Source organism: Ruditapes philippinarum, unplaced genomic scaffold (assembly GCF_026571515.1).
Source record: "Ruditapes philippinarum isolate M1 unplaced genomic scaffold, ASM2657151v2 ctg3090_1_1_1_1, whole genome shotgun sequence".
Taxonomy (NCBI): Eukaryota; Metazoa; Mollusca; class Bivalvia; order Venerida; family Veneridae; genus Ruditapes; species Ruditapes philippinarum.
In genome coordinates, this window is record NW_026861496.1 from 37,850 (window position 1) to 65,185 (window position 27,336).

Here is a 27,336-nt window from a genome sequence, read left to right on the forward strand (position 1 = left end):
TTTCATTTAGATTGATTTTATTATTGCATTGTTCTTTATGGAAAAGTACTTGTAATAAAATACTTTCCAAAGCTGTACAAATAACATTGCATGAATAAGCTCTGCTGTAATACATAAAAATAGACAAAACATTTATAAGCAAATAAGCATTATAAACATTGAAATGATTATTTTGATTGCACGTCAAAATTTCTATTTCTATCATATCAAAGTATACTTTGTTTCATCTAAGTCTGCATTAATATTAATAAAACAGATGATTTTTTACACGAAACACACAGATAAGTATATTGATTTATTAATATAAAATAGGATATCATCCATGCAACAAACTACTTGGATTCTCGAAACGCAAGTTAATCGGTTAGATAAACTAAGTTAAAACCAATTTTGAGTGAGGTTTAGATTTGGTTTAAAACGGACATACAGTTTCAGGAATGTATTAATTGTCTTTTGCACACGTGCAGATTTCATTTTATACTATGTATATGTAACGTTATATTAATAAAATACGGGAAGTATAAAATTAAAAATAGCATGCGTTTTTCTCTCTAGTTAACTTTTTTACAGGGAAAAATATTTGTTCTTTTCTACGTACTCGTATTTCACACAGGTAATATAAAAATGAAAGTAAAGATTAACAAAAACGTGTAACGTTCACAGAACGCAGCCCCATATTCTGCAGCAACACGTAAATCAGACTGACGACAAAAAACGGCCTTTCGAAGGCCATACACTGTATTGAAATGAAGTGAAAATGTTAATGCAGTTAAAAAAACTTATCGCATATTATATATATTACGCATAATATATATTACGAAGTTTATTACAAGCAGATTTTTAATTTAAAGCAAATGTATTTCAAGTGCCTCCAGTAAAAGTCCCAGATAGATAATACTAACGGTTAATTGCATTCTACTTATCATCTCCATCTCATAATTTGAAGCCGTATGATTTTAGCAATTCTGGACGTATAACAAATATTTTACTTGATAACGCCACTTTCTATTACAAAGAAAAAGAATTTTAAATCAGTAAAAAATAGTTTTCACTGATTATGATACAAATCTGCATATTTTAATATTATTTTGAATATTAGAATTAGCTATATTTCACAGTATGTAAAAGGGTCTGTGCACTTTTGATTTTAATTCTCATTTTCTATGAGACAGATATGCCATTTTTCAATGACATTAGCTTATGACTTCCAGCAATTACAAAAACGACCATGATTTGTTAAATGGCACAAATGTGTTGAATACTAGAATACTATCTTTTGTTTCAAGTTAGTAAGTAAGCACAAGTTTTAAATCAGCTGGTTCTGGTACAAGCAATATACACTTAATCACATTTTGTCTTTAACGACTGCTCTTGCCTTTGACATCCCTAGGACCTTCTTGACTTGTGTCGAATATTTAAATGAGCGAAATCTTCTGAAGACAGTCCCCGCTTCTGTTTGCGAACATCACTCACTATACTAGCCAGATCTCGTCTTCCAATATCAAACAAGGCTTGTATCAGTTTGTCTGCTAAGTCCGGTTGAGTCTTTCGACCTCTCCATTCGTATAAGACATAAAAAGAAGCCAAAGAACTACTGTGGCGGTACATTCTATAAATTTGACTAATCTTTTCAGGTTTTAAACCAAGACATACTCCTAGCAGACTCCCTTCATCACTTATGATATATTTTGCAAGATTAACCAAACTATTTCTGTTCAGAATCTTCAAGGACGCTGAAAAAGAAAGAAATTGTATAAATATCTTTGTCATCATGCACAGAAAATCGTATTTAAAATACTCGTTTTTTTTTGTAAGAAGTAGCACTTGATCGATGAAAAATAATCGTTTCAAAAAGGTGTGTTTAAATATTGAACATAATGGATTACATATAGCTATGCTAATGGTGTAATTGTGTTTTAAGAAAATATCAAAATCATAATAAATTTCAAAATTGTGATATATTCTACATGCTTAATACAAACTGTACAAATACAAGGTGTGGTGCGTAACAAAATGACAAATCAAACAGAAAAAGTAAAAAAAGTAATACCCTCGTTGTCAGGTTCCGTCGACTCGCTTTCGTCTTTGAATGAAAAGGAGAAAATAACAGAATATGAATTTGAGATTATAATCTTGACAATTACTATATATTCTCACGTTTTAATATTACGTTGTCCAGTAGACAAAAATGAAAAATGAAAATACCTTGTTTTAGGTTCTTGTAGGGCATTAAGGCCATGGTTTACAAATTTATAACAGGAAGGTTCGAAAGATACTGACTGCTAAATAATAAATATAAGCCACTATGAATGAAAACTATATACCTTGTGATACTGAACATGACGACGTTTCTCTCATAAGTGACGGTGTAAAACCTGTAAGTACAAGAAGTAAATAATTTATATCATAGCTAAAGCTTATTACATTAAACTCTCGTTTTGGGCACTACAATTTCTCCCTACCTATGTTAAAGAAACAACCAAACTGAAATAAGATATCTGTGTTTGTTAAATTATTGATCATTGACATTTTGAATATTGTGTCTTTTTTTAATTTGCATTTAATTGTTTAGTTTCTGACAATGCTAGAATCAATTGTGTTATATCAAAAATGTTAAGAACAGATTTAAGTCATGCCTTGTTTATTTGAATAAAAAACGTTTCTAACATGCTCAGCTATATACACATAGAGTACATCTAAACAAAATAGCTTAACTGTTCATGCTTCATCACAAGTTTGCAGAATAGTATGTTTGAAGTAAAAGTAACACTAAAAGTGGTATTAGTTGTATAAGTATGTTCATTGTTTATACGTGTATAGTCATATAAAAATAAAAGTACAAATCTACTACTATTAAGCTTTTATACACACAGATAGCAATTCAACTTAAACTACAATAAATATAATAAAAAGTACAACAATAAAATGTTGTGAACATAAAATTGTATCAAAATGAAGAATCTGCTTAAGCGAAAATTAAACTACAAAATAAAAAAAGGTGATGCATAGCTGAAAACATTTGAAAGTAAAACAGTGTACGGTATAGAAACTATAAAAAGATTGCTGTGACACGATATATCTAGCAAATAAACGAAGTTTTACAATGTTTTCACCATACCATGTTTGTTGCTGTCTTCAAATTGTATTGTTTGTGAACGCAATACTGTTTCTTTTTTACCTAGTTCATTATTAAAAAAGTAATGTTCAAACATTTGTTTCGTTACTACAATATAAAGATCATATCTATTATTGTTTTTACAATTTGTTTTTAACAGGCAATGAATATGATTTCTTTATAATATCAAATACGACTAGAATTCATTATTTCTATTTCCCGTTTTGTAAATGTAAGTTCTTATTAAATGGAGTGATACAGGATATGCGTTATATAATGCCAGATGATAAAAAATTAGTGTCACAAAATGTTCAAAAGTTAGTAGATTCCATAAGACTATGCATGTGTTTACAAATATATATATTAATATGTTATGTAATACATTTTTTAAAGTTTAGTTACATTGTTATATTATACACAGGAAATATTATGTCTGTCTTGATTACGTGAGTATTTTGATAAAGAACGGTTAAATTTTTGTGCATAGGAAGTTAGTGTACAGCAACTTTGTTGGGGACATTTCCCATTCGCGTTCAGTCAAACTAAAATTACACATGAAGCTTAAAAAAAGGTTTTGAATAAATTTCCAATGTACATATATATATTATAATCATTGGTGTATTTGCATGTTTGGAAATGTGTCTTTTATTACAACGAAGAAAGATAAATTGTTAAAAATTTTCTAAACTACATATTTGAACTGAACGATTGGTCTTCTCTAAAAAATGTATTAGCTACAAGAAAAAAAGGCGTTTCTGTGATTACACGGATACAACACACGTACTAATTTTGTCCTTAATGACCTCTGTCTCCTTCTCCGGTTGTGGGTCTTCCTTTGACTTCTCTGAAACTAAAACATGCCCTTATTTGTTATTTTCTAAACTGTTTTCTGTACCTGCATTATGTTGCTACGTCTATTGTATCATTATAGTTTTCATGTTTAGTAAATTCAGATTATTCACCTAAGTTGTCGATATTGTCTTCAAGATTATGTTTAATGAAGGTCAACAACTCTGTAAAAGCGACTGCAATACGCAACATTAAGAGTATAATTTACACTACATTTTTAAAGCATGTTTGCACCAACGTGATGTTATTAAAGCTTTTTGTTGCATTAACATTTTTCAAAGCACATTTGAGATTGTTTAGAGTATCCCTCCTTCTTGAAGCACAGACAACATAAAGAATGACATAGAAGTAAACATTAACAGACACGAATTGACAAAAGCTATTAGTTAGGACTTAATCCAAGAACAAACATCACGAAATACAAAAGAAAGTTGAACAATCACCAAGAATCTCGGATTGTTGATTAGGACAAACACAACAAAAGAAACAAATATTTAGATTAAGAAAAACAAAACATAGAAAAGATATCTCCGTCAATGTCAAGGTCGTTTGCATACCTTGGTAGCTATCAAAGACCTCGTCATCCGTCTCGGGAGAGGTAGGTGGGGTGGGCGCTATATACCCTTGTACTGTAAATACACCGCAACCTTTGTTATATGTTTGTGAGATAATGTAAAATAGACTTGAATTAAATGTGACAAAGAATTATTAAACCGTGCTCATATGCTATAGACATATGATCTAAATCTACAACTAAAATATTAAAAACATCACATTCAGTAATCTTAAAACACAGTTTGGAGAGATTGAATGGTTAAGGAATTTTGCTTATTCATTATTTTAATTATTTAAATCCAACAATTAGAAATAAGATCAATAAATTATTTTGAGAGTTTGTAGATAATAACGACATTAATATAAAGACACGATTGGAAATCAGTGTGAGGCTGTTTATAAAAATATACCATACAAATCTTAACTCCAAACTAGATTCAAGATAAAAGTTTTCTAAACATTGTGAAAACTTATTTCACTCTATTTTACAACAAAATGGCTACTCAATTAATTAGCTAAAACACACTTTCTACAATTATGATCTAAACCAGTTATAAAAACAAATAATGCTAGTGATAGTAGAACAGAGTGTCAAATAGTAATGGTTTAAGAGTGACAGCAACATAAAACGAACTTATTCGTTCAAAGTTAATGAGGTTTTGAAATATGGCGTCTTTGCCTTATTTGTTTTAAAGATTTAGCTGCTTATATCTCAGATGAAATGGAAGTTGTATTTTTCTTACGTTGTGTATTCTAAAGAGCACTTCTGCATTTTTATGTCGTGTATATTTGCGATTACTTTCTGTGCGTGCTTGTTTTTTGTTTTCTTTTGAATGATCATGGTATTATTGAAAAGTTATGTTGAATAATCATATGAATTCATGCTTTACTCAAGGAATAAGACTATCTATATTTTAAATGTTCTTTGAAAGTTAAAAATCATTCTCAATATTTGACATATTACAATGTTTTAAAAGTGTTACATTTAATGAAGTACATTCTCAATCCTCCTCTTGACGTTTTTGCATTATGACGTTTCCTTAAAAGCCCAATTACAACTTACTCATTTGTTTATCTTTATTTATTATGTTTAATAAGCTTCCCAATTTCAAGAACTTCGTTTTTGTTGGACTACTTGATGGCCATAAATGACATTTACAATGAATATTGATATACAGAAAATCATATTGCATATTGATATTGATGTTTATCAGGTCATCCACTTAAACTTATCTTTGAAATTATGCCATTTTGAAAAGAACGGAATATTAAAATTGAGTAGGTTAACTATGTCATGTTGTCCTGTTTTTTTTACAAACCTATCCTTGTTATATGACGCATATGTCACTTATCAATCTAGCAATTCACAGTTAGGAGAAAAATTCATTATTACTTATTTTAAACAAATAATTTCTTACAAGTTGGAAGCATAAGCATTCTTATCTCGTACATGTATTTATGACATTTTGAGTTTTAATCATAGAATTTTCTGTATAAAATGATATGGTGATAAAGTGTCGTCTGCAAATATTACAGATATACATTGTATTGTTTTATGAACAAACAATCAAATAGAATTACAAAATATTAAAGCTATGTCAAAGATCAAACGAATATAGTTTTTCCGAGGTATTTTTACAGCTAAATGCTTGCAAATTTTAATAATATGCGAACGAAATGAGAGATAAAATCTACACATACTATCCAGATATTAAACTAAAAAGGGAAACAACTCTTACCGATTAATGCTAAAATATCCGCCACATTACAGAAGTAGGTATGAAGAACAGAATTATCTCTCCCTAGCCGAAGAACAAACGTTATTCGTCCATTACAATCGGCTATATTTACTGGAAATCTAACGTAATTGTCAGAACCTTCAAGATACGTTAACGTATAAGCGTCATCTGGGATATCTGGATCAAGTGAAACACTTCCTTTAATTTCAAGTTTAATATCGTCCGCTTGTTTTAGCAGACGGTCTGGAGATTGGCTTTTTGGAAGTTCAATCAGCCCGATTTTAGTTTTGTCTTTAATAACCTCAGATAGTCTGTATTTTTCCGCGCAGACGACACTAAGTACTATTTGATTAACGTCAACTTGAGCTTCATGTGTGGCGTTCTGGTTTTCTACAAAAATAAGAAGCTTGCAGAGTTGTTTTTTGCCAAGCAGAACCTCCATCTCTCTCCGTACATTTGCCTCTGTACCTGAACTGTATGTTCTATGGTCAACAGTTGCTAAAACAGTTCTGAAAATGAATGCAAAACAGCCATCATAACTTACTTTTAAATTAAAATGTACATTAAGAAATGATTTACTCAACAAACGATTACTCGATGATTACTTTACCAAAAAGTTGTGATTGTCTTCTCTGTTAATCATAACTAGTATTTAAATGTTTCTGGAAAGTTCGAACCGTATCTGCTAATTATTAAATAATCTTGTTTAGACGTAAGTGGAATAGGATTTGTTATGTTTATACAGGAGAAATTGATACATTTATTGGGATTTCGGCAATGAAATATTATACTGATTATGGGTAACGGCGAGATGTTCCAAATAAAGTGAAAACTTTCAAACAAATGACTTAAATTTCTTAGATTGATTTTATGAACGATTAAAGCTTTCTTATATATAATTATAGAGTTGAGTTCACGTTCCACATCTAATTATAAGATACACAATTCAAAACAACAACACTAAGTGATTGTCAAAACCTATAAAAAGACTTATTTTTCACCTACCCGCCATTACCGGAGTTCACCGTAAAAACGTTTTCATCCGTTTCTTGTAACAGTCCCTCGCTATCATTTACTTCTATATTGTCACGTGTGTATTTCAACACAAGAATTTTAGTATTTGGATCACTAAGTACAGTGAATGGAATTTTTATAGATATATTCTTTTCCTCCATGCTGACTCCCTCTATTTCTATGGCTTGTGATGTGGCTTTAATGTGTTTAAAATCATCAGGACACGCATCTCTGTATTGTCGCTCGGCTGGAGTGTCCGTTGGTTGTACCTATTTACAACATGAAAGAAACAATGAAATATATATTCCAATCTCAAACACTATTTTCTTAAAATATATTTAAACAAAATAAGTAGTTATTGATTCAGAAGAACATGAATCAGTATTTATAAGCTCTAAACTGGAATTGTGACAATATGTACAATTTGAGAGGATATATAATTTTACAGAGATTGTATGATTAATTTTAGAATACAACAAAGCATTCACCATCATTTTGACTAGAGAGGATTTTGACATTCTTCCTGCAGGTATATTTGCTTCCATATTCGGGTCATATGGCGTGGTAAGCTTTCCGCCCTCTGGTCCAACCTTTTTCGATGTCATGGGACGTTCTTCTATTGCAACAAAACCCTCCAAAGTACATCCATTGAACACGAGAAAATCACCTTTACTGAAACTTCTCTGAAATACAAAAAACAATGAACTGATGATGATAATGATGATAATAATGCAATGTCAATTACACCAGCAACAAATCATCAGCATTTACGTGACGTATATCTTTGTCAAGAGAAGAGGCACTTATGAAACCGTAACAGATGTCTCTTGTGCCAATTCAATTCCTGACCTTTTAGATATATTACGAACTTAATGGTGAATTTGAATTGGAAATGATGATGATAGATTTACGTAGATTAGTTGGAAATTATCTCAAATAACTGATATAATCATCAGTTATCATAATTGCAAATCTCCAGGAAGTACTTTTTTGATATGTTGAAGAGCATTTGAAATGAACTGCCTACTCAAGTGTATAAGATGCTAGATTTCTGTACTGGTTGGAATTAGAAAAAAGTCAATCGTCAATCAAATCTGTGCAACATATCACTTATGAAATGAGATAACTCGCTAACATATAAGCATTGATTAATCTTTTTATCTCAAATTCCAATTCACCCTAATCTGTCAATAAAGGTCATCACGCAAGACCGTGTGATTGAAGAAGACTCAAGCAGTATCATATATATATATATTTACACTGTATTTTACTCACGTCATATTGCCCTTCCCGTTCCTCCCATTTCTCGCCGACTTTCACTTTAATGAAAAGTTTCACTTTAATTTCATCATAACGCTTTGTCAATGGGCAATGAATTCTTATTCCTTTCCAAGAAACTGGTTTTTTCCCGTACATAATAAATATGTCTGAAATTAGTTTCTGGTTCTCCCTTAGACTGATTTCTTCCAAGTATCCTTTACGTTGTTCGTTCGGACAGTAAGCAAGTCTTGTATTTGCTACGTCAATCCATTTATAAGGCTGGCATGATGCTCGAACAAGACAAGAGTTTTTGATCTTCAAAGGTGCAAGAGATGAGTCAGCAATTTCATCTGGCAAAGATCTGAAAATTTAATATATATGTGAGCTGAGCGAATTACTCAGGCCAGTAAGTGACTTAAACTTAAAAGAGTGTGAATTTGATATTTATATCGGACAAAGATGTAGAAAAATGCAAAACCGAATTAGACATATTTTAAATATAGATTGATTAATACGTGCAATTATTCATTTTAACTGATATCTATCTACATATTTATTAATTTGACAAATTGTTTAGCTAAGGGACATACAACAACAGACAATCAAAAATGTGTACCGATAAAAGCTTTTGCTTAAAGGCAGATTCTGTAAAAATACATTGGTGAAATATATATTAACTGCTAACTTATTTACATCTTTATCGTATTTTGGTGTACATGTAAATTATTTTACAAAAGTGCCACATATGTAATCTTTATCAAAATTTAAATACTAGACTAAAGTGTCAAATATGCAAACTTTTTAAAATAAAAAAAGAGTACCAGTCAATAACTTACGAATTTGATGACAGAGAAAGTACATTGAGCGTTTTTGGCACGGTTTGATCTTTATCCTCATTATTTATGTTGTTAAACTCTCGTTTAGCCTCGTCTAATCTCGCGGAGACTCTTGGCGACAAAAACGTTTGGTCTGTCCTAAAGTAAAAACAAAAACAGTAAAAAAAATGAAAATCCAAATAATGCTGCGATGTAAATAATTTTACTGAGCAACAATATATCACCATATCCTTAATAAAGAAATACTTGAAATGCCTTATCCATTTCAATACGAATAAACATGTCCGGGTATATAGCCATTGTAAATACACGTTTATAAGCATAAAAAAATTACAAAATTAAGACAGGATATAGAAGCTAAGACTTTAACTTTAAAAAAGAATTATTTATGTTGTAAAATGGTAATTAAAACTGATAATATACAATTGTGGTATCAAGATTTTACCTCACTTTAACACCATTCTGAACCAACTCTAAGGCAAACAAAATCCACTGTCTTAAAAATGGCACAATAACTGGTTCCAACTGCTCCCTAAAACCATAAAAGTTGATGCACATGTTATAAATCATATTTATATTTTAGAGATATCAGGAAAAATGACATGAAATGAATCTCCAATACAAAGTCATTAAAAGGACATGACTTTTGTTATAACAATTTAATGACATTAAAAACAAGATTAAATATCAACAAGGCAAAGGCAACGTTAACAGGACATATAATATTGTAATTTCATAATTCAATGTACAGATCGTTGGTCTTAAAACAATACTTAATTCAACTTTTTTATCAATTGAATACATATATCATTTGGTTTATTGGTATAAGCAAAATTTATAAAGAAACTGGTAGACAGATAAATAACTCGAGTACAACTGGTGATGCTAACTCATAAGTAACAGAGACTTACGCCATTGCCAGAAATTCTCCTGGTTCAACAAGAGCCTTTGAAAGACGAATACATGATTCAGCAAAACAGTCAAAACCTCTGAAAATAAAATAAATGATGTTGTCATTTGATGAATGATTACAATGTTATAATTAATTTGTCTTGACTTTGTTTCTGTTTCACTTGGCTTTTCAGTAACACATTGAACACAATGGGGAAGTGTAACTGCCTTCAAGTTTATGTCGTTTTGTCCTTTTTTGTCTTGTTTCTTTCGTTTTTCTTGTCTTTTTCTGTTGTTTTTGTGTGAAAACGCTGATGACGGTAAATAATAATGAACTGTTTTGTAAATACGTCAATAATATCATATATACACTCAAAACCGTAAGAGACAATAATTCTGGTCTGCTGTAGCTGTACATATTTAAATTACGCTTTTAATACAGAATGGACACGTGAATTCTATAATGCTCTATATATTACAATGCTTGCTAAATAGATAGTTTTTTGTCATTAGCGTTTTTGTCATTACACTAGCTAAATAGCATATATAGAACTTTGTATAGCATATATAGACCTTACCTGAGTTGTGATTCCACTGAACAGTACATACACATTCCAACTTGAATTACAGCCGGTACAAGATCTAACATAGCTCGCATGTATAATGGAATCTGTCGTGTACTTAGTAATCTGAAAGCACAAGTATAATATATATCATGTAAAAATTCAGAAGTTATAGGAAAAGAAAACTATTTATTTTGGTAATTCAATGATACTATTGTAGACTTTGGGAAATATCAACGATTTTATCATTTAAATGCAAAATCAAGGAAGGATACAAATTAAGACATACATGGTTAGTGAGACCAATTGGATTAAACATTGATGCTCACCAAAACTAACCATGTCTTTTTACTTCCAAGGGTTCGAAAATTTTCTATCTCAAAAACTCAGCAATCGATATATTATACTATGTAAGATAAAACAATAAAAGACGCATTTCGAACTTGTATATCATTTATTTTTGTTTTAGGTACCAGTATCAGCACGTAGTTGTAAAGGTTTAAGAAATATCCCGCAAAAAAATATTTCAAGTAAAATCTATTCATTTCTTTAAGACCACCAATATTCTGAAAACATTACTTACAAATGATTACTATTTTCGAATATGAAAAGGAACGGTGTACAATCTGTCCAAAACAAATCTATCTGGCTCCTGGAATAAAATATTGTGTCAATCCTTTAAAACAGTAAACTTTCTTATGGTTAAGTCATTATTGAAGCTATACATTCAAGTACATGAAAGCTATTCATGTATATGAAAAATATAGATGTATAACAACTCGCTAAGAAATTTTAATGAAATGAGGAAATAAACAATGTATGTCTGACAATGACGGTAATCAACATGAATTTAAGTCTATGCAAGAGGTTAGGAACTCTGTGTTCGTAAAATATTTAACTAGTTATTTACTTGAATGAATAGTGACTTATTTATGTTATATACAACACAAGCTTTTTATATAGTCAAACTTTCGACAGATGTCATCTAGAGTTAAGTAATAGCTTAATTAAACAAACAAACAATGTTTCAAGACGCAATCTGCTTTGATGAAGCCTTATACTTACTGTTTTACAGATAGGCTCTCACTAGGGTTAACTAGAAGCATATCTCTAACTATACCAAGAATCTCACCAACCTCGTACAGAATTCCCATATATGATAAAAATGGAAAATTAGATGCTAACCTGAAATAAGGAAAAAAACCATCTCATTAAAACATCACATTTCATCATTACATACAGGAATGTATTTCATGATCATGATGATGATGATGATGATGACGACGACGACGACGATGGTGATGATGATGATGATGATGATGATGATGATGATGATGATGATGATGATATGAATATATGTGTTGCTTTTAACGAGGAATCAATATAAGTTGTTTTAGTCATTTTTTTAATCTGTATTTCAATAAAAACACTTGTTTTAACTTCTTTTATAAACGAAAGAGGTTGTATTAAATTGACAAGCTAATGAAATTAGCTGTTTTTTTCCACGACAGGTTACAAATTATAACTTACTATTATAAAATAAACCTACTTTTGTTTATGGAATGTGAGGTAGGACACTAAATGGTTACAGATCTTGCCGACAGAGAACAGAACGTCATCAAAATACATAGCTGGCTTGTTAAGAAACCTGTTGAAAACAAATAGATTTACAGAAAAAAACACTTCATTTCTCTAATGACTTGTTTTATTAAAAAGTATTTGTAAACTTAACAAAACTATGAACTATTATTACTTAATGTAAAACAGGTCATTTTTTACCTTGCAAATAATGGAAACTAATAAGAATGTTTTAAATGACAATTCATTGTTTTATTTCATTATGATTGCAAAAGAGATCACATGTAAAACATACAATTGAACAATTATAAAACTTTCACAATTTCCTATGATTTTAGTATGTGATTATAATTTACTACATATTGTTTATCCTTTTATTTCACTTTATCGGCCATCAAGCTAGCAAGAATATTTTGATATGATATATACAACTATATTATTTACCACATATTTTGTTTCAGCCAGACAGCACCCTGTCCGTCACCTATCTCGATAGCGAGGTCCTGTAACCTGCTACTGAGATACTCTAGCCGCCTCTGACACGTCTTCAACTCCTCATTCCGACCACGTGACAAATTAAACGTAGCCATTCTATTAAGTCTTCTTTCCCTACTCTGTTTTCATATTAATCACTGAAATGCAATATTAAACTTTATCTTAAATTTATCATTAACCAGCTCAATTGTCCCTGCTTTGAATTTTGAACAGTCCATAGCAAGTCTAAGGGATTTCAATATCAAAATACAAGAAAGCTACTAACATGTAGCCTTGCTTTATACTTGTAGTAAATCACTTTGATTAAGCCCGATTTGAATTCGCTCACTGTTGTAAACCTTTACAAATACCAGCCAACCATCTGTATTGAGTTGTACAAAGCATTAAGATTATCCACAGTTTTAGGTATCACTCTGGTATGTTTTTGCCTTCAATATGATTGTCAGTCACATCTGGATTATTACAATAAAATTCAAAACAATCAATAAACTTATACAACCACATTTTAATACATCTTTTTAACATTGCTGGACATTATCAATTATCATTGCCTAATTCTGTATCAGTATAATAAACCATTTGAATATTTTCATAATTTCATTCTATGGCGGGTTATTTTTTCTCTATAAAACAATGTTAAGCTCCATTATCATATTTTATACTTTCCCCTGAAATATTTTATTCGGTGTTGCTCTTTGTCACTTTAAATAATTTAATCTCTTAGAAATTAGAAAGTTATACCAGTTTAAGCGCAAAATTTTGTACTTAAATCTCAAATCAAACCGTCACAATTTAACGGGATGTAACAAAGTTCACATGACCACACGTTGAAGTGTGTACAGTACTATAACCTTTTTTGTAGTATATTTCGGCCTAAATTATGTCAGCTATTTATTTAGGAGGAATTACAGTAGCCAAAGAACTATAATTAAGCTCTTTATAAGAACATAATGAAAAGTTAAGTACATTATAATCAAACGTAACTTAAACCAGACCATGTTTTGAATGATTTTTGACATACGCCCAAACGTGATTAGATTGTAAATAATTTCAAATTTAGACAATGTCAGATACATTTCGACCTGTCTCCATAGCTGTTGAATTTTAGCAACCATTGAGTGGTTTAAATATATTTTATTTCTCAACATAATGAATGAAGCAATATTTAATCAAACGACATTTTACTAGTAGAAGTAAAGATAGTATAAAATTTCACCGATTGTAATCACTACTGATTCTATTTCATGTAGCATTACATTTCTTGAAAGTAAGATTGAACATTTAGTTTTTATTTTATCTGATAAACTTCATTTTGATACTAAATGCCAACATGACATGACGATGAATGAACTATGATATTTCTTTATGTAAGATTCATGTTTTCTTTTATTCGCACTGTTATGAATTTTAATAATTTAAAGATATAAACAATGTATCGTAAGAATACACTTTTATCATGATGATTTTATAATACAATTATATGCTTAAAATGTTTACATGTGTATTATGTAAGAATGACCACAAATGCCTTAAAATAGTATGATTATAGAACATCAAACAAAATAAAGTCAGAGCAATCCGAACATTAACCTATCAACAATATGTACAAACTGAACATTAGTGTCTTCACGCAAAAGCATACGAAAAATGAACACATGATACATGCAGTTAAAAAAATACACAATAACAATCTACTATGATTTATAATTACGAAATGGTTGTTGTTTCATGCATTATCCTCAATTATCTATGTATGTTTGCGAGTTTGTTACCGAACATTATAGCATAATTATAAAGATTAGCGTCTGAAAGATTGTGCTCGTCTACTTTAGTCCTATATCACCAAAAAAACCCCAACAAAAAAGCCACTATTTAGTTACACACAAACATGCTTTAATATAAAGAGAAAAAATGAAATTATCTTTTATTTTCATTACATATACATGTATTTTCAATTGATCAATATATCAACGAATCAGCTGTTCTTTCAAACCACAAATGTGCGTGTTTGTTCATTAACATGTTCTAGTTTTACATGCACGATATCAAACAATATTTCAGATAGCAAAAAATATAGGCTAATATAAATGCTGCAAGGTCGTTATTTGACAGCGCGCCAAAAACGGTTCATTCATATCGCGGGTGTAATAACGAAACATAACAAAACATCAAATGAAAGATATATATCATATAAATGAAAACTTATTATTATAATTCAAATGTTGAAAAGCTTCTTTTGAGAAATGACATGAACATCTAATCTGAATATCGCCCAATTTAGTATAATTTTCGCAAATTTGTATATATTAAATCATATTCATTCATTCTGTTATGGGCAGTCAACTCAGAAGTAATCAACCATGAAAAGAAAGAAATTATGATTGAAATTAAATGATAAAATAAGAAAAACGTACAATTTTCAATTACATAACTATCCGGAAGCGTTCCTACTAAAAATGGAATGCACTTTTTTAAACTAACTGGGCCTATTTAAAAAAATAGCCGAATGGATTGTTGGTGCCATATGACTTTAGTGTTTTTATATTTTTCTAGTCAATTGGGACTATCGGTTCCAGCATATTGGTGTGGAAGATTGAATACTGCTAAAACCGGTGCTATGGGGCGGGGCATAAGATGTTGCACTTTTTTATTATTTATCACGAACAGACTCATTCGAATCGAGTCTGCAATTTTCATATAATATCATTGAATTCATTATTTTCGAGGGATCAACCCTTTCCTAGATGTTTATATGAAACTTGTGAATTTGATAAAATAACAATTTCAAAACAAATTAAATGTATACCAATGGCTGATGTAGGCATACAATCGTTCGTAAATAACTACTGAGATATATATTCCCCTTTTCTATATTCACACGATATTAACGTGTTAGATATACTTAATCATGATGACCATGCAGTTTTAGTTGGCACATTTATTTGTGACCATTTATAGATTTAGTCATCAGTAAATATAAAAAAAAATAAAATAACTAGTCCGAAAAAATGAATGTACATGACTGTATGTTTTATCTAAGGTGGATATTTACATATGTTTTGATAGACAGGTAGATTTCTTAGAAATGTTCAGATGTGTCTAAATATTGTCACAGTGCTGACCGTGTCTTGAAACTTTCTCTTCATAAGTAACTTGTGTAAGAGATAGAGTATTTTATCTTTACTATACGTAGTTTAAACAGGGTTTGATTCAAATAGTGGTTTCATATTTTGTAAGTCATACCGACATAGTAATGGAATTATGGCGACAAGCTTGATATCCTGGTGAGGAAAATACTGATGCACTTCAAGCTTTGTTTTCTGTTGGTCATTTTGGAATCTGAGTAGAATCATAAAGACCTACGAATGAGCGGTTTCACCTAACGTTAAGAAACAAAATTGTACAAGAATGAAACAATTCTGAGCCGACAGTTTTTAGACTAATAAGCTTTATGTTGTTGTTGTTGTTGCTTTTTTGTCCGAAATTATATACTTGATACAATGCTTGTAGCAATATCTGACGCTACATTTTTTTTAATTTCTGAACTTAATTCAACGAATTATTTTGATATTGACAGAATACTAAAATGCACATCTTTATTCAAGCACTTTCAAGTCTAACTTGAGGAGTTGAGCTTCACACCTGGGTCTTTCTTATGACATTGTATCAATGTGCCACACATTAATGCAATTTATTTCAAAATCTATCCAAAAATGACAGATATGGACGGGATTAAAAACGGACTGACAGGGACAAGCTCTTACTGGGAGATTTGTGAAGATGTCTGTTATCTTCATGTTTGTTTCTTACTCCAAAAGCAGCCTTTTGCCTCCCATAATCAATGATTCATCCTATAGGTCGGGGGTATACGGAATTAATCTAAAAGCCAAATTGTGATCGCAAATACCCCTAACTGACACAAGAGGACGCTCGGACAGATAGACAGACGGACAGATATTTGAGCAGGTCCCCCCTCAGGACGATAGTTTTAAAAAACATCGCAATAATTTAAAGAACATGCATTGTATTCTTAGAAGTATAAAAAACATCTAAATGACAAAAAGTGAACGCAAATATGACTCTCATTTACGTTGTATTAGGGTATAAATTGTGACCTTTTTGCACCATTATGTTTGTAGTTTTAATGGATGTTTTTCAATGCCATCGCTTGGAAGTCTTAATTAGTAATAAAAGAAAACATGCCTAGTAAAATGCCTTCTTCTGCTTGTTTACTTTAATTATAATACAATGTGTAAAACATAGGAAATTGTCCGCCATTTTGAAATCCAAGATGGCTGTCGCAATAAATTTTATTGTCTTCTCGTCCACACTTCAGCAGACTAAAATTAACAAAGCCTTAAATTAAAATGCCACAAAATGTGTATATATCTCGCCCATGGGAGAATTAAAGTAAAATTAAAAATTCAATGGCGGCCATTTTGAAATTGATTTTTAAAGGTCAAGGACTAAAAATACAGCCGTGGTAGGGCAAAAAATAAATTCAGCGTACTCAAAATAGGTAAGTAAGCCCAACTACCTGCTTGTACTAAAAAATGCCGTTAGGATGAACATTTTCCCAAAATCAAACCAGTCTAATATACGTGTACACTGTTTTCACTTGTTTATACTTGTGTTGTATTTAAGCCTATCCGAACCAGCAAACCATATATATCTTGAAATGTTTTTAAAAAAACCATATATTAACTATATGGTCTTACAAAAAAATTCCCCTGGCTTCCTTGACAATTGTGTCATTTTTACACATTTAAGACCCCCACAGAGAAGCAACGGATTTTATTCCAAGAAAAACATTTATTTATGATTGACCCGAACATTTAACTTACGAACTTCAAGATACTTCCGGATTATTCTTTTAAGCTTCAATCAATCTGTATTGTAAATTTCTTTAAAATGATTACCCCTCAAACTCGAAATTTAGCGTGTCTAAGATTGACGTACCCTACATTTTGTTTTAAAGTATACTGAAAATAAATAAACATGCGTCCCTGTTTCGGGTGTGTGACTTAATTTGAGAACTTGCCAGAACGACATTCCATTCAAATATAAATTTTGACAAATTTGCAAACAAATAACCTAGTTAGTCGATATTTACTATATTTAGTCGTATTCAGAAAGTTTATTGCTGTGTCCCATTCTTCTGTATTGCTGATATACTTTAAGAGTACATAAATTTACTTTAATAAAAATGCTCAAGTTTTAATAGATTATTTGCGCATTTTCTTAGAGCAATATATGTACAGCGTACAAGTGTTTGTTTTTTGAACAAGGCAGTAGTCTCAAACGTCACATTTCTAAAAAATTATCATCTCTATTTAAAATATGGGAACAATATGCTGTCAAATTTTCTACTAGACACAATATCTGAGCAAAATTGTCAATAATTCAAACAACTGTCTTGTCAAATTTTTATGTGATCAGCTTAATCTGAGTTTAGATATTATTTTAAAGAAAATTTACATTAAAATGAAACCGTGTTCATTTCTACTACAGACATATGTACATTTTAGTTCAAAAAACTAGAAATCGATTTCCTTCGGTTTTATGCAACGCGTTCGGTTCATTACCAGTACTTAGGTGTCTAAAATAAAATTAACTGTTTTGGTTAGGCTTAAACTTAAAAAAAGTGAAATGCTCTCTCACTTTCAGATGCTGCAAAAATAATGTTTCTAAGTAACAAGTGTTCAGTTGCTTCATCACCTGTTTCAGCTTGGGTTTCGAGCACACCTTTAAGGGTGTGTCCATTCACTACATCCTCAATTCAAGCAGTGTAACAAAACCAGTCTGTTATGAGTATAAATAAAATAATCATCTGCACATGCTTTAACTGATTCACCATAGGACTTTGAAAGTATGACAAACTAATTCACCATAGGATTTTGTGAGTATGACAAACTGATTCACCATAGGACTTTGAGAGTATGACAAACTAATTCACCATAGGACTTTGAGAGTATGACAAGCTAATTCACCATAGGACTTTGAGAGTATAACAAACTAATTCACCATAGCACTTTGATGGTATAACAAGTTGATTCACCATAGTACTTTGAGAGTATAACAATTTGATTCACCATAGGACTTTGAGAGTGTAACAAACTAATACACAATAGGATTTTGAGAGTATAACAAACTAATTCACCATAGGACTTTGAGAGTATGACAAGCTAATTCACCATAGGACTTTGAAAGTATAACAAGTTGATTCACCATTGGACTTTGAGAGTATAACAATTTGATTCACCATAGGACTTTGAGAGTGTAACAAACTAATACACAATAGGATTTTGAGAGTATAACAAACTAATTCACCATAGGACTTTGAGAGTATGACAAGCTAATTCACCATAGGACTTTGAAAGTATAACAAGTTGATTCACCATAGGATTTTGAGAGTATAACAAGTTGATTCACCATAGGATTTTGAGAGTATAACAAACTAATTCACCATAGGATTTTGAGAGTATAACAAACTAATTCACCATAGGATTTTGAGAGTATAACAAACTAATTCACCATAGGACTTTGAGAGTATAACAAACTAATTCACCATAGGACTTTGAGAGTATGACAAACTAATTCACCATAGGACTTTGAGAGTATAACAAGTTGATTCACCATAGGACTTTGAGAGTATGACAAACTAATACACAATAGGATTTTGAGATCAAACAAACTAATTCACAAGGACTTTGAGAGTATGACAAGTTGATTCGCCATAGGATTTTGAGAGTATGACAAATTGATTCACCATAGTACTTTAAGAGTATGACATATTGATTCGCCATAGGACTTTGAGAGTATAACAATTTGATTCGCCATAGGACTTTGAGAGTATGACATATTGATTCACCATAGGACATTGAGAGTATAACAAGTTGATTCACCATAGGACTTTGAGAGTATAACAATTTGATTCACCATAGTACTTTGAGGGTATAACAAGTTGATTCACCATAGTACTTTGAGGGTATAACAAGTTGATTCACCATAGTACTTTGAGGGTATAACAAGTTGATTCACCATAGTACTTTGAGGGTATAACAAGTTGATTCACCATAGTACTTTGAGGGTATAACAATTTGATTCACCATAGTACTTTGAGGGTATAACAAGTTGATTCACCATAGTACTTTGAGAGTATGACAATCTGATTCACCATAGGACTTGAGAGTATGACAAACTAATTCACCATAGGACTTTGAAAGTATGACAAACTAATTCACCATAGGACTTTGACATTATAACAAGTTGATTCACCATTGGACTTTGAGAGTATAACAAACTAATTCTCCATAGGATTTTGAGAGTATGACAAACTAATTCACCATAGGACTTTGAGAGTATGACAAGCTAATTTTGCCAGAGGAGTTTGAGAGTGTAACAAACTAATTCACCATAGGATTTTGAGAGTATGACAAATTAATTCACCATAGGACTTTGAAAGTATAACAAGTTGATTCACCATCGGACTTTGAGAGTATAACAATTTGATCACCATAGTACTTTGAGGGTACAACAAGTTGATTCACCATAGTACTTTGAGGGTATAACAAGTTGATTCACCATAGTACTTTGAGGGTATAACAAGTTGATTCACCATAGTACTTTGAGGGTATAATAATTTGATTCACCATAGTACTTTGAAAGTACAACAAACTAATTCACCATAGTACTTTGAGGGTATAACAAGTTGATTCACCATAGTACTTTGAGGGTATAACAATTTGATTCACCATAGTACTTTGAGAGTATAACAATTTGATTCACCATAGGACTTTGAGGGTATAACAAGTTGATTCACCATAGTACTTTGAGGGTATAACAAGTTGATTCACCAGAGTACTTTGAGGGTATAACAAGTTGATTCACCATAGTACTTTGAGGGTATAACAAGTTGATTCACCATAGTACTTTGAGGGTATAATAATTTGATTCACCATAGTACTTTGAGAGTATAACAATTTGATTCACCATAGTACTTTGATGGTATAACAAGTTGATTCACCATAGTACTTTGAGAGTATGACAAGCTAATTCACCATAGGACTTTGAGGGTATAACAAGTTGATTCACCATAGTACTTTGAGGGTATAACAAGTTGATTCACCATAGTACTTTGAGAGTATAACAATTTGATTCACCATAGGACTTTGAGAGTGTAACAAACTAATACACAATAGGATTTTGAGAGTATAACAAACTAATTCACCATAGGCCTTTGAGAGTATGACAAGTTGATTCGCCATAGGATTTTGAGAGTATAACAAATTGATTCACCATAGTACTTTAAGAGTATGACATATTGATTCGCCATAGGACTTTAATTATTTTGTCAATTTTAAAGTTGTATGATTAATTAAGTTAGTACATAACTTATGTACATTTTGTTTTGACGAGTTTCGGAATACCTCTTTCGAATACCTTTAATACACAGGTAACAAATGTACACGTTTGTATGATATTTTGTTTGCACAAGACTCCGACATGTACCTTTTGATGTTTTCATTTATCTACAATATCGATTAAACGACGATTTTCACCCGGGTAAGGCAGTTCAATAATACTATTGTATCCGATTGTATCCGAATAATGCACTTAAAACTGTCACTTATATCCGAAATTGATAAAACAAATAAATTACTGTTTGAATAAGCATTTTAATGGTATGGTATTGAATGATCTACTTACGTACGCGTGATTGTCAAAATAAACTGAACTTATAACAAACTACCGGTCGAAAAGACATCGTGTACGTTATTAAAATACAGGAGAAATGCTAAACTGGCAATGCTACAGGGGTAGTCTTTTTTTACGGTTTTATCCTCTTTTTTTTTTTGAAGATACGCATTGATCAAAAGTTTAAACGTGTGGAACAACTAATGAATAGATGTGAAATTCTCTTTTGACGTCCACCAACCGCGGAGGCGCAATAACTGTACTGGAAATGTAAGTGACCAGTATCACGGTGCCTGTAACCACGTGACTTTCTGTGAGATCAACGTGGGATAGAAAACCAATGCAAAAGACTGTTCTTGGAGAATCATCTTATATCATCAAAATATTTTTTATGAGATTTGGCGTTGATCCTGCTATTTCTAATAGATAAAATGTTTACTAAGAAAAAAGAACAGTACACTACATATTTTGTTTCGTAAAGTGAAACAGCGTGTTTGAACATTCGAAAATCCACGCGGTTTCTTTTAACAAAAGAAATACTGCTTTTTTCCCAAGAAACATTCTTTTTATGGGTAACGCATTAAAATAAGCGGGCTATATGTAAAATAAGGTAAATATTAAAAAAGTTATAGAAGAAAATATATATAGCTACTTGTACCGTTATTTGCAACGGTTTTCTGTATCACGCAGATCACAAAATGGCACGCGGTTTAGACACCGTGAGTATTGGAACAGGCCAGTCTGCACATCCGACCTGTAAGATCAGGATAAATATTGTCCGTAGCTTATATTTTGTATGCTGATACTGGATTCTTAAATATTCAAATGGGCTATTCAAACTTAAAAGCAAAGTTAAAATACAAAATTAAGCAGGTTAGTCGTCTGTCGCGACTGTTATGCACTATGCTTAACATAAAAACAGTAAGTGTTCAAAATAAAAAAAAATGTAGAAAAGAGAGAATAAAAAAAAACCAACAAATTTAAAAAATGTATAACTTTTTCTTCAAGAGAGTTCAAAACCCCTTTTTCTTCTGTTAAGGAACCAGTATAAAATAGAAGGGTCATTTCAGTTAGTTAAATGGTGTTTATTGTTATATTTTATTCTTTATGTTCGTTTATTTATGTTGCCTACAAAAATGAGGCTTATTTTTGTGTGCTGTTAAGTGGTTTCAGTTCTGATAATCATCAAATTATAAATAATTTAATTCATTCTCTTTCTTAAAACTTCCTGATACTTTACAACAACTAATTTTCTTTTACAAATTTTGATCTAAAAGTAGAAAGAAGTCATTTTACTCTTGATCATTGTTGATAACTGGTTTTGATTTATTTAGAATTTTGTTTTTTTTCCGCGCGCAACTCAATCCTATTCTCACATGGTTTTATACACCCTGTAAACTTTTTCACAATGAATATAAATCTTTAAATGAATAAAATCCACTTTAAAATCCTTTAGAATCTCTTTTGACAACATTACGTTCAGTCGCGAGAATTCTTGTTTTTGTATAAAAGGATTTAGATAACAATCAATTTAATGAAATTTGAACCTTGAAAATAAATCTCAGCTTAGGTTACCCTGTATTTATCGACATGCACATTTATTATAAAACGGCACACGTGGTGTTTGAACGATGATTTTGTCAAATAGATATCGATAATATCATATTAGCGACAGGATAACCATATTTTAAGTGATTTATGAATCTATTCACTCGAGCTGACTTAGGGAAAATACATTGTGTGCATCAAAGTAAACCTTCAATGTCCATTATGTCCCAGGAATGCCTTTAATTTTATTTCTCAAAAGCTTTTTATTATTGGTATACTTTTACAATTTCCAAAAGTTACTCATTGGCCAAGTACCTGAACATTCTTTTCCTTCTGTTGTTTTTTTTTGGCAACAAGTACAGCTATAGTGATTTAGCGTTTTGTATGAAAGTCAAAATACTACTTTGTTTACATTACTTTAAAGACAAATCATTTCAAATTTAACGCTAATTTGTTATGTTACAAGCAATCTAACATTCTCTAAAACCATCGATCACCTAAACGTTGTAAAATTCAGGTAAACCCTTTCTAAAGAAGTAAAAAAAGTCTTTCTGAGGCATAATATGCAACTTCCTAATCTATCAGATCTCTTAAACCATTACTTCATGAGCATTTTGTAAAAGTCTCCCGTTACAAGTTCAAATTGCTATAAAACTATAAAAACTGCTTCAAAACTAATCAAACTTGGCACAAATGTACTTGTTAACAGGACCTTTGCCTTTAAAACAACATGCTCAGGCTTAAATTTTCTGTTACCATGGCAACGAGGGGACATCTCAAAATTGCTAAAAATCACTATTTTGCGTTGATTTTTTCAATCAAAATTGATTTCAAAGTGCTGCAACTTCTCAATGGATTGAGATATAGTCAAATGCTTTTCAGCGTTGGTTACACGTTACCTTATGGTCGATCTGCACCCAATTGTCATTTTTAGCCTCTCAAAAGTTCAAAATTTTCTTTGCGATGAGGGGGACTACCGCCCTCCTTCAACCCCCCCCCCCTCAAACAGAAGGGGGCTCATCCCCCTTCTGGCAACCCCCTGGTGTATCTTTTGGATGGGGGCGCGCCGAAAAAGTGGTTACTTTTTTAAAACAAAATTAAGTGTTGGGGCCTAAATAAGGCCTTTTTACACTATATGAGACAACAAAAAGGGGTAGGAGAAAAAAGGCGTTAATAAGCGTGTATATCGCGTAAAATCTTAAGAGGACAGTGAACAATGACATCTGCTATTTACTTTCAAAATTAATAATGATATGCGCAAAAACGATTATTGACTATACAGCAACGTCCGCACGAGGTTGCTTGGAAATGACCCCAGTATCCTCGTGCTATAAGACAACTGGAGTGGTCCAATTAAACCTATACGAAGAGTAAAAAAATGAACATATCAGCACCGTTTGTTTCTAAATAAAATTATTCTGTACCCTTTGACTCTTCATTATCTTTTCAACAATTTCACATGTAACAAAACTATTATACTTACCAACCTTACCAAGTGTTCGGGTATAAAAAGGTGTAATATTTTAATGTGTTTTTTTACGTGAAAATGCGATACAGTAGCTTAAATGCACAGAGATATATAATTTATTACATGTCGGTTATCAAACATTTTGCCTATTTCAAGTATTTGTGAGTACAACTGAAGAGCAATGTTTGCAGTTCCCAACAGCTTACATTGAGAGGTTATCAACATGGTTCCGGACTTTCATTAAAATTTATGATACCCCCAGCGGTTTACAATTCGTTAAAGTTGCTTTAGTTCTGTTTCAAAGTAGTTTAGCATGCAAGCTTTCTTTGTCGCATGTACAGTATGCAGGTAATGCATATGATTTGGTTTGTTGATAAAGAAACTCATTTTACATATAATTTGAATTCATCAATAAGTTCTTCGTGGATCAGTCTTCGGTTACCCGCGGTGTATATTCCGCACATACTACATTATTATCTAATATGCAGTATGTAGGGAATATATACAGTCCATGCTGTTCGCTTACCAAGTCTATTACAAGTAGAGAAACTGATAACGAACAGCATGGATCCTGATCAGACTGCGCGAATGCGCAGGCTGGTCTGGATCCATGCTGGTCGCAAACCTATTATGTTGGTTTTGTCATGACGTGGCTCAATTATATGTTCTATAACAGAGCATTACATTTGAAAATTGAGTCGCATACAACATATAACTTAATTATATAATATATACATAATGTTACGTATATTACTAGAAGATATAACTTTGTGTTCCAATCCAGTTTATATATAGAGGGGTTAATCATTGACGTATGCAGACCCAATGCAATATTCATACTGGACCAAACAAACTCTATAATCACCAATTTAACTCGATAAGATATACATATAGAAATAATAACATATATTATAAACATTTATAAATCTAAAACCCGTAAAATGATGACGTGGTTATTTCGATGAACCAGCATTTTATTGTATTTCTTACCTTCCTTTCCAAACAGGGATAACAAATGTTAACATCCATTAAACGATTTCACCAGATTGAATAAATGTAAACCTACTGTAAAAATCATATTAATGTGTATCCAATAAATGCATTTTTCCTCATTTCATTGATAAACACTTGTTCAACATAAATCCAAATATTTAACAAAAAATAAATCAATTTTAATTACGATTTTACACAAGTATGAACACACAAATTATTATCTCAATGCAGTATGTATTTTAGGTGATTGTAATCTTATATTTCCAATATTCGGTCAGCGTTTTGTTATATTTAACACATCGATCTTGTAAAGGATCATTATTATAATATGGATTTAAAACGAACCAAGTTAGGTTATTATAGCTGATAAAACGTCTTATACCCATGTGTTATTTAAGGCCAAGGCTACTTCATTATTTGATTTTGTTAAGGGCGCAGATCTGAATTTAACAATTAAAAAAAATATAGGAAAAACGAAATACAAAATATGTGCTCAATCTGCTACAAAGTAGTTTATGCTGTAAAAGAAGCATGCATACAGATTTATGTCAGATTCATGCCAATTTTCATGAAAACATCCCGAAAATAAATATATAAGTAAATATTGTGAAGTGAATAAAGAAAATACTTTACATATTACAAATGGCACTTTCAATCTATTTGTCTCAATCCACTTTCGATCACCAAAAAACGAGATCAAGATATGCAAAAATAGCCTTTACTTCGTTAGTCACGCATTAGAAATTAAATATGGTTATAAATACTGCAAAATCAGTCCACATGTTCGTATGTTATTAAATTATTACTTGAATCTTAAATCGTTTTACTTTTCTTAAAATCTTAGTACATTATTCTCAAGTTTGACTTTTAGCTCATCTGGAGGCAATCAAACCTAATGGGCTTTTAATGGTGTGATGTTTCAAAAGTTAAAAAAAATACATTATTTATTTTGTGATAAAAATGTACTTATTTCTCCGATCAATATCACTTCTCCATGCCTAAAAATGCAGTTCAAGAAGTCAGAGGATTTCTGGGGTTTGATCTTTTAAGATTAAACGTTGTATTTTAAACGAAAATAGTGCGTTAGGCAAGGATCTTTCAAATTTGAAAGATCCTGGTTAGGCGTATATTCATAGCATTTTCATGCATATGAGTCGACAAAATTATCATTGTAGGAACAGACGCAAACGGCTTTACGTTTACGTTAGTGTGTCGTTGTTTGTAATCACAAAGACCGATCGATTTGCCTAAACGAAGTCTTCTTTATACATTTGCATATCCATGTAGCATGTGTCATGTTGAATAAATATCTTTCAACATAATAGATAGTCTGAAATTCAGCGATAAACGGAGACAATAACCAAACAATAATATTTATTTAGTTTTAAGGTCATGTGTATTATACAATTGTGTGAATACAGGGATAGGAACAGACATGTCTCAATAGTGACAAAAGATAAAACGATCATTAGTTAGGGGGTAATCGCTATAATAAATAACGCTAATTTTCTTTTTTGTTGAATTACAGAAGTTGAAAACAAACTCGAATTTCAAAATAGGGACCTATTTATTATCATTTCTTTTTTTTTTTCAGAGGTGTACGTTAATTAAAGAGCTACTACATTAATTACAGCTTTATATATTGATAATATGGGATGACTGTATAAAAAATTGCGTGACTGCTCGTAAGTTTCAAGGGGCGTGATGAAAAGAGATACCTATATTATAAGTTGCA

General features: G+C 31.2%; 1 protein-coding gene across 8 annotated transcripts; it reads right to left on the reverse strand.

Annotated features, from left to right (window-relative positions):
- On the reverse strand, positions 1-25,945 carry LOC132715849 (uncharacterized). Of its 8 annotated transcripts, XM_060698930.1 has the most exons (19): positions 25,599-25,945; positions 12,845-13,032; positions 12,372-12,470; positions 11,888-12,007; positions 11,406-11,474; positions 10,838-10,948; positions 10,280-10,357; positions 9,814-9,900; positions 9,369-9,506; positions 8,548-8,893; positions 7,761-7,955; positions 7,264-7,541; positions 6,259-6,767; positions 4,522-4,593; positions 3,900-3,965; positions 3,119-3,178; positions 2,325-2,375; positions 2,051-2,083; positions 1-1,733 (listed from the first exon to the last, which is right to left on the reverse strand). In XM_060698930.1, the coding sequence occupies exons 2-19, from the start codon at positions 12,988-12,990 to the stop codon at positions 1,387-1,389; spliced, it is 2,805 nt and encodes a 934-aa protein (XP_060554913.1). In that variant the 5' UTR covers positions 12,991-13,032; positions 25,599-25,945; the 3' UTR covers positions 1-1,386. The 8 variants fall into 8 exon arrangements, with proteins under 8 accessions (XP_060554913.1, XP_060554916.1, XP_060554915.1 ...); XM_060698933.1 differs by lacking the exon at positions 4,522-4,593; XM_060698932.1 differs by lacking the exon at positions 3,900-3,965.
- Positions 25,946-27,336: the final 1,391 nt, after the last annotated feature.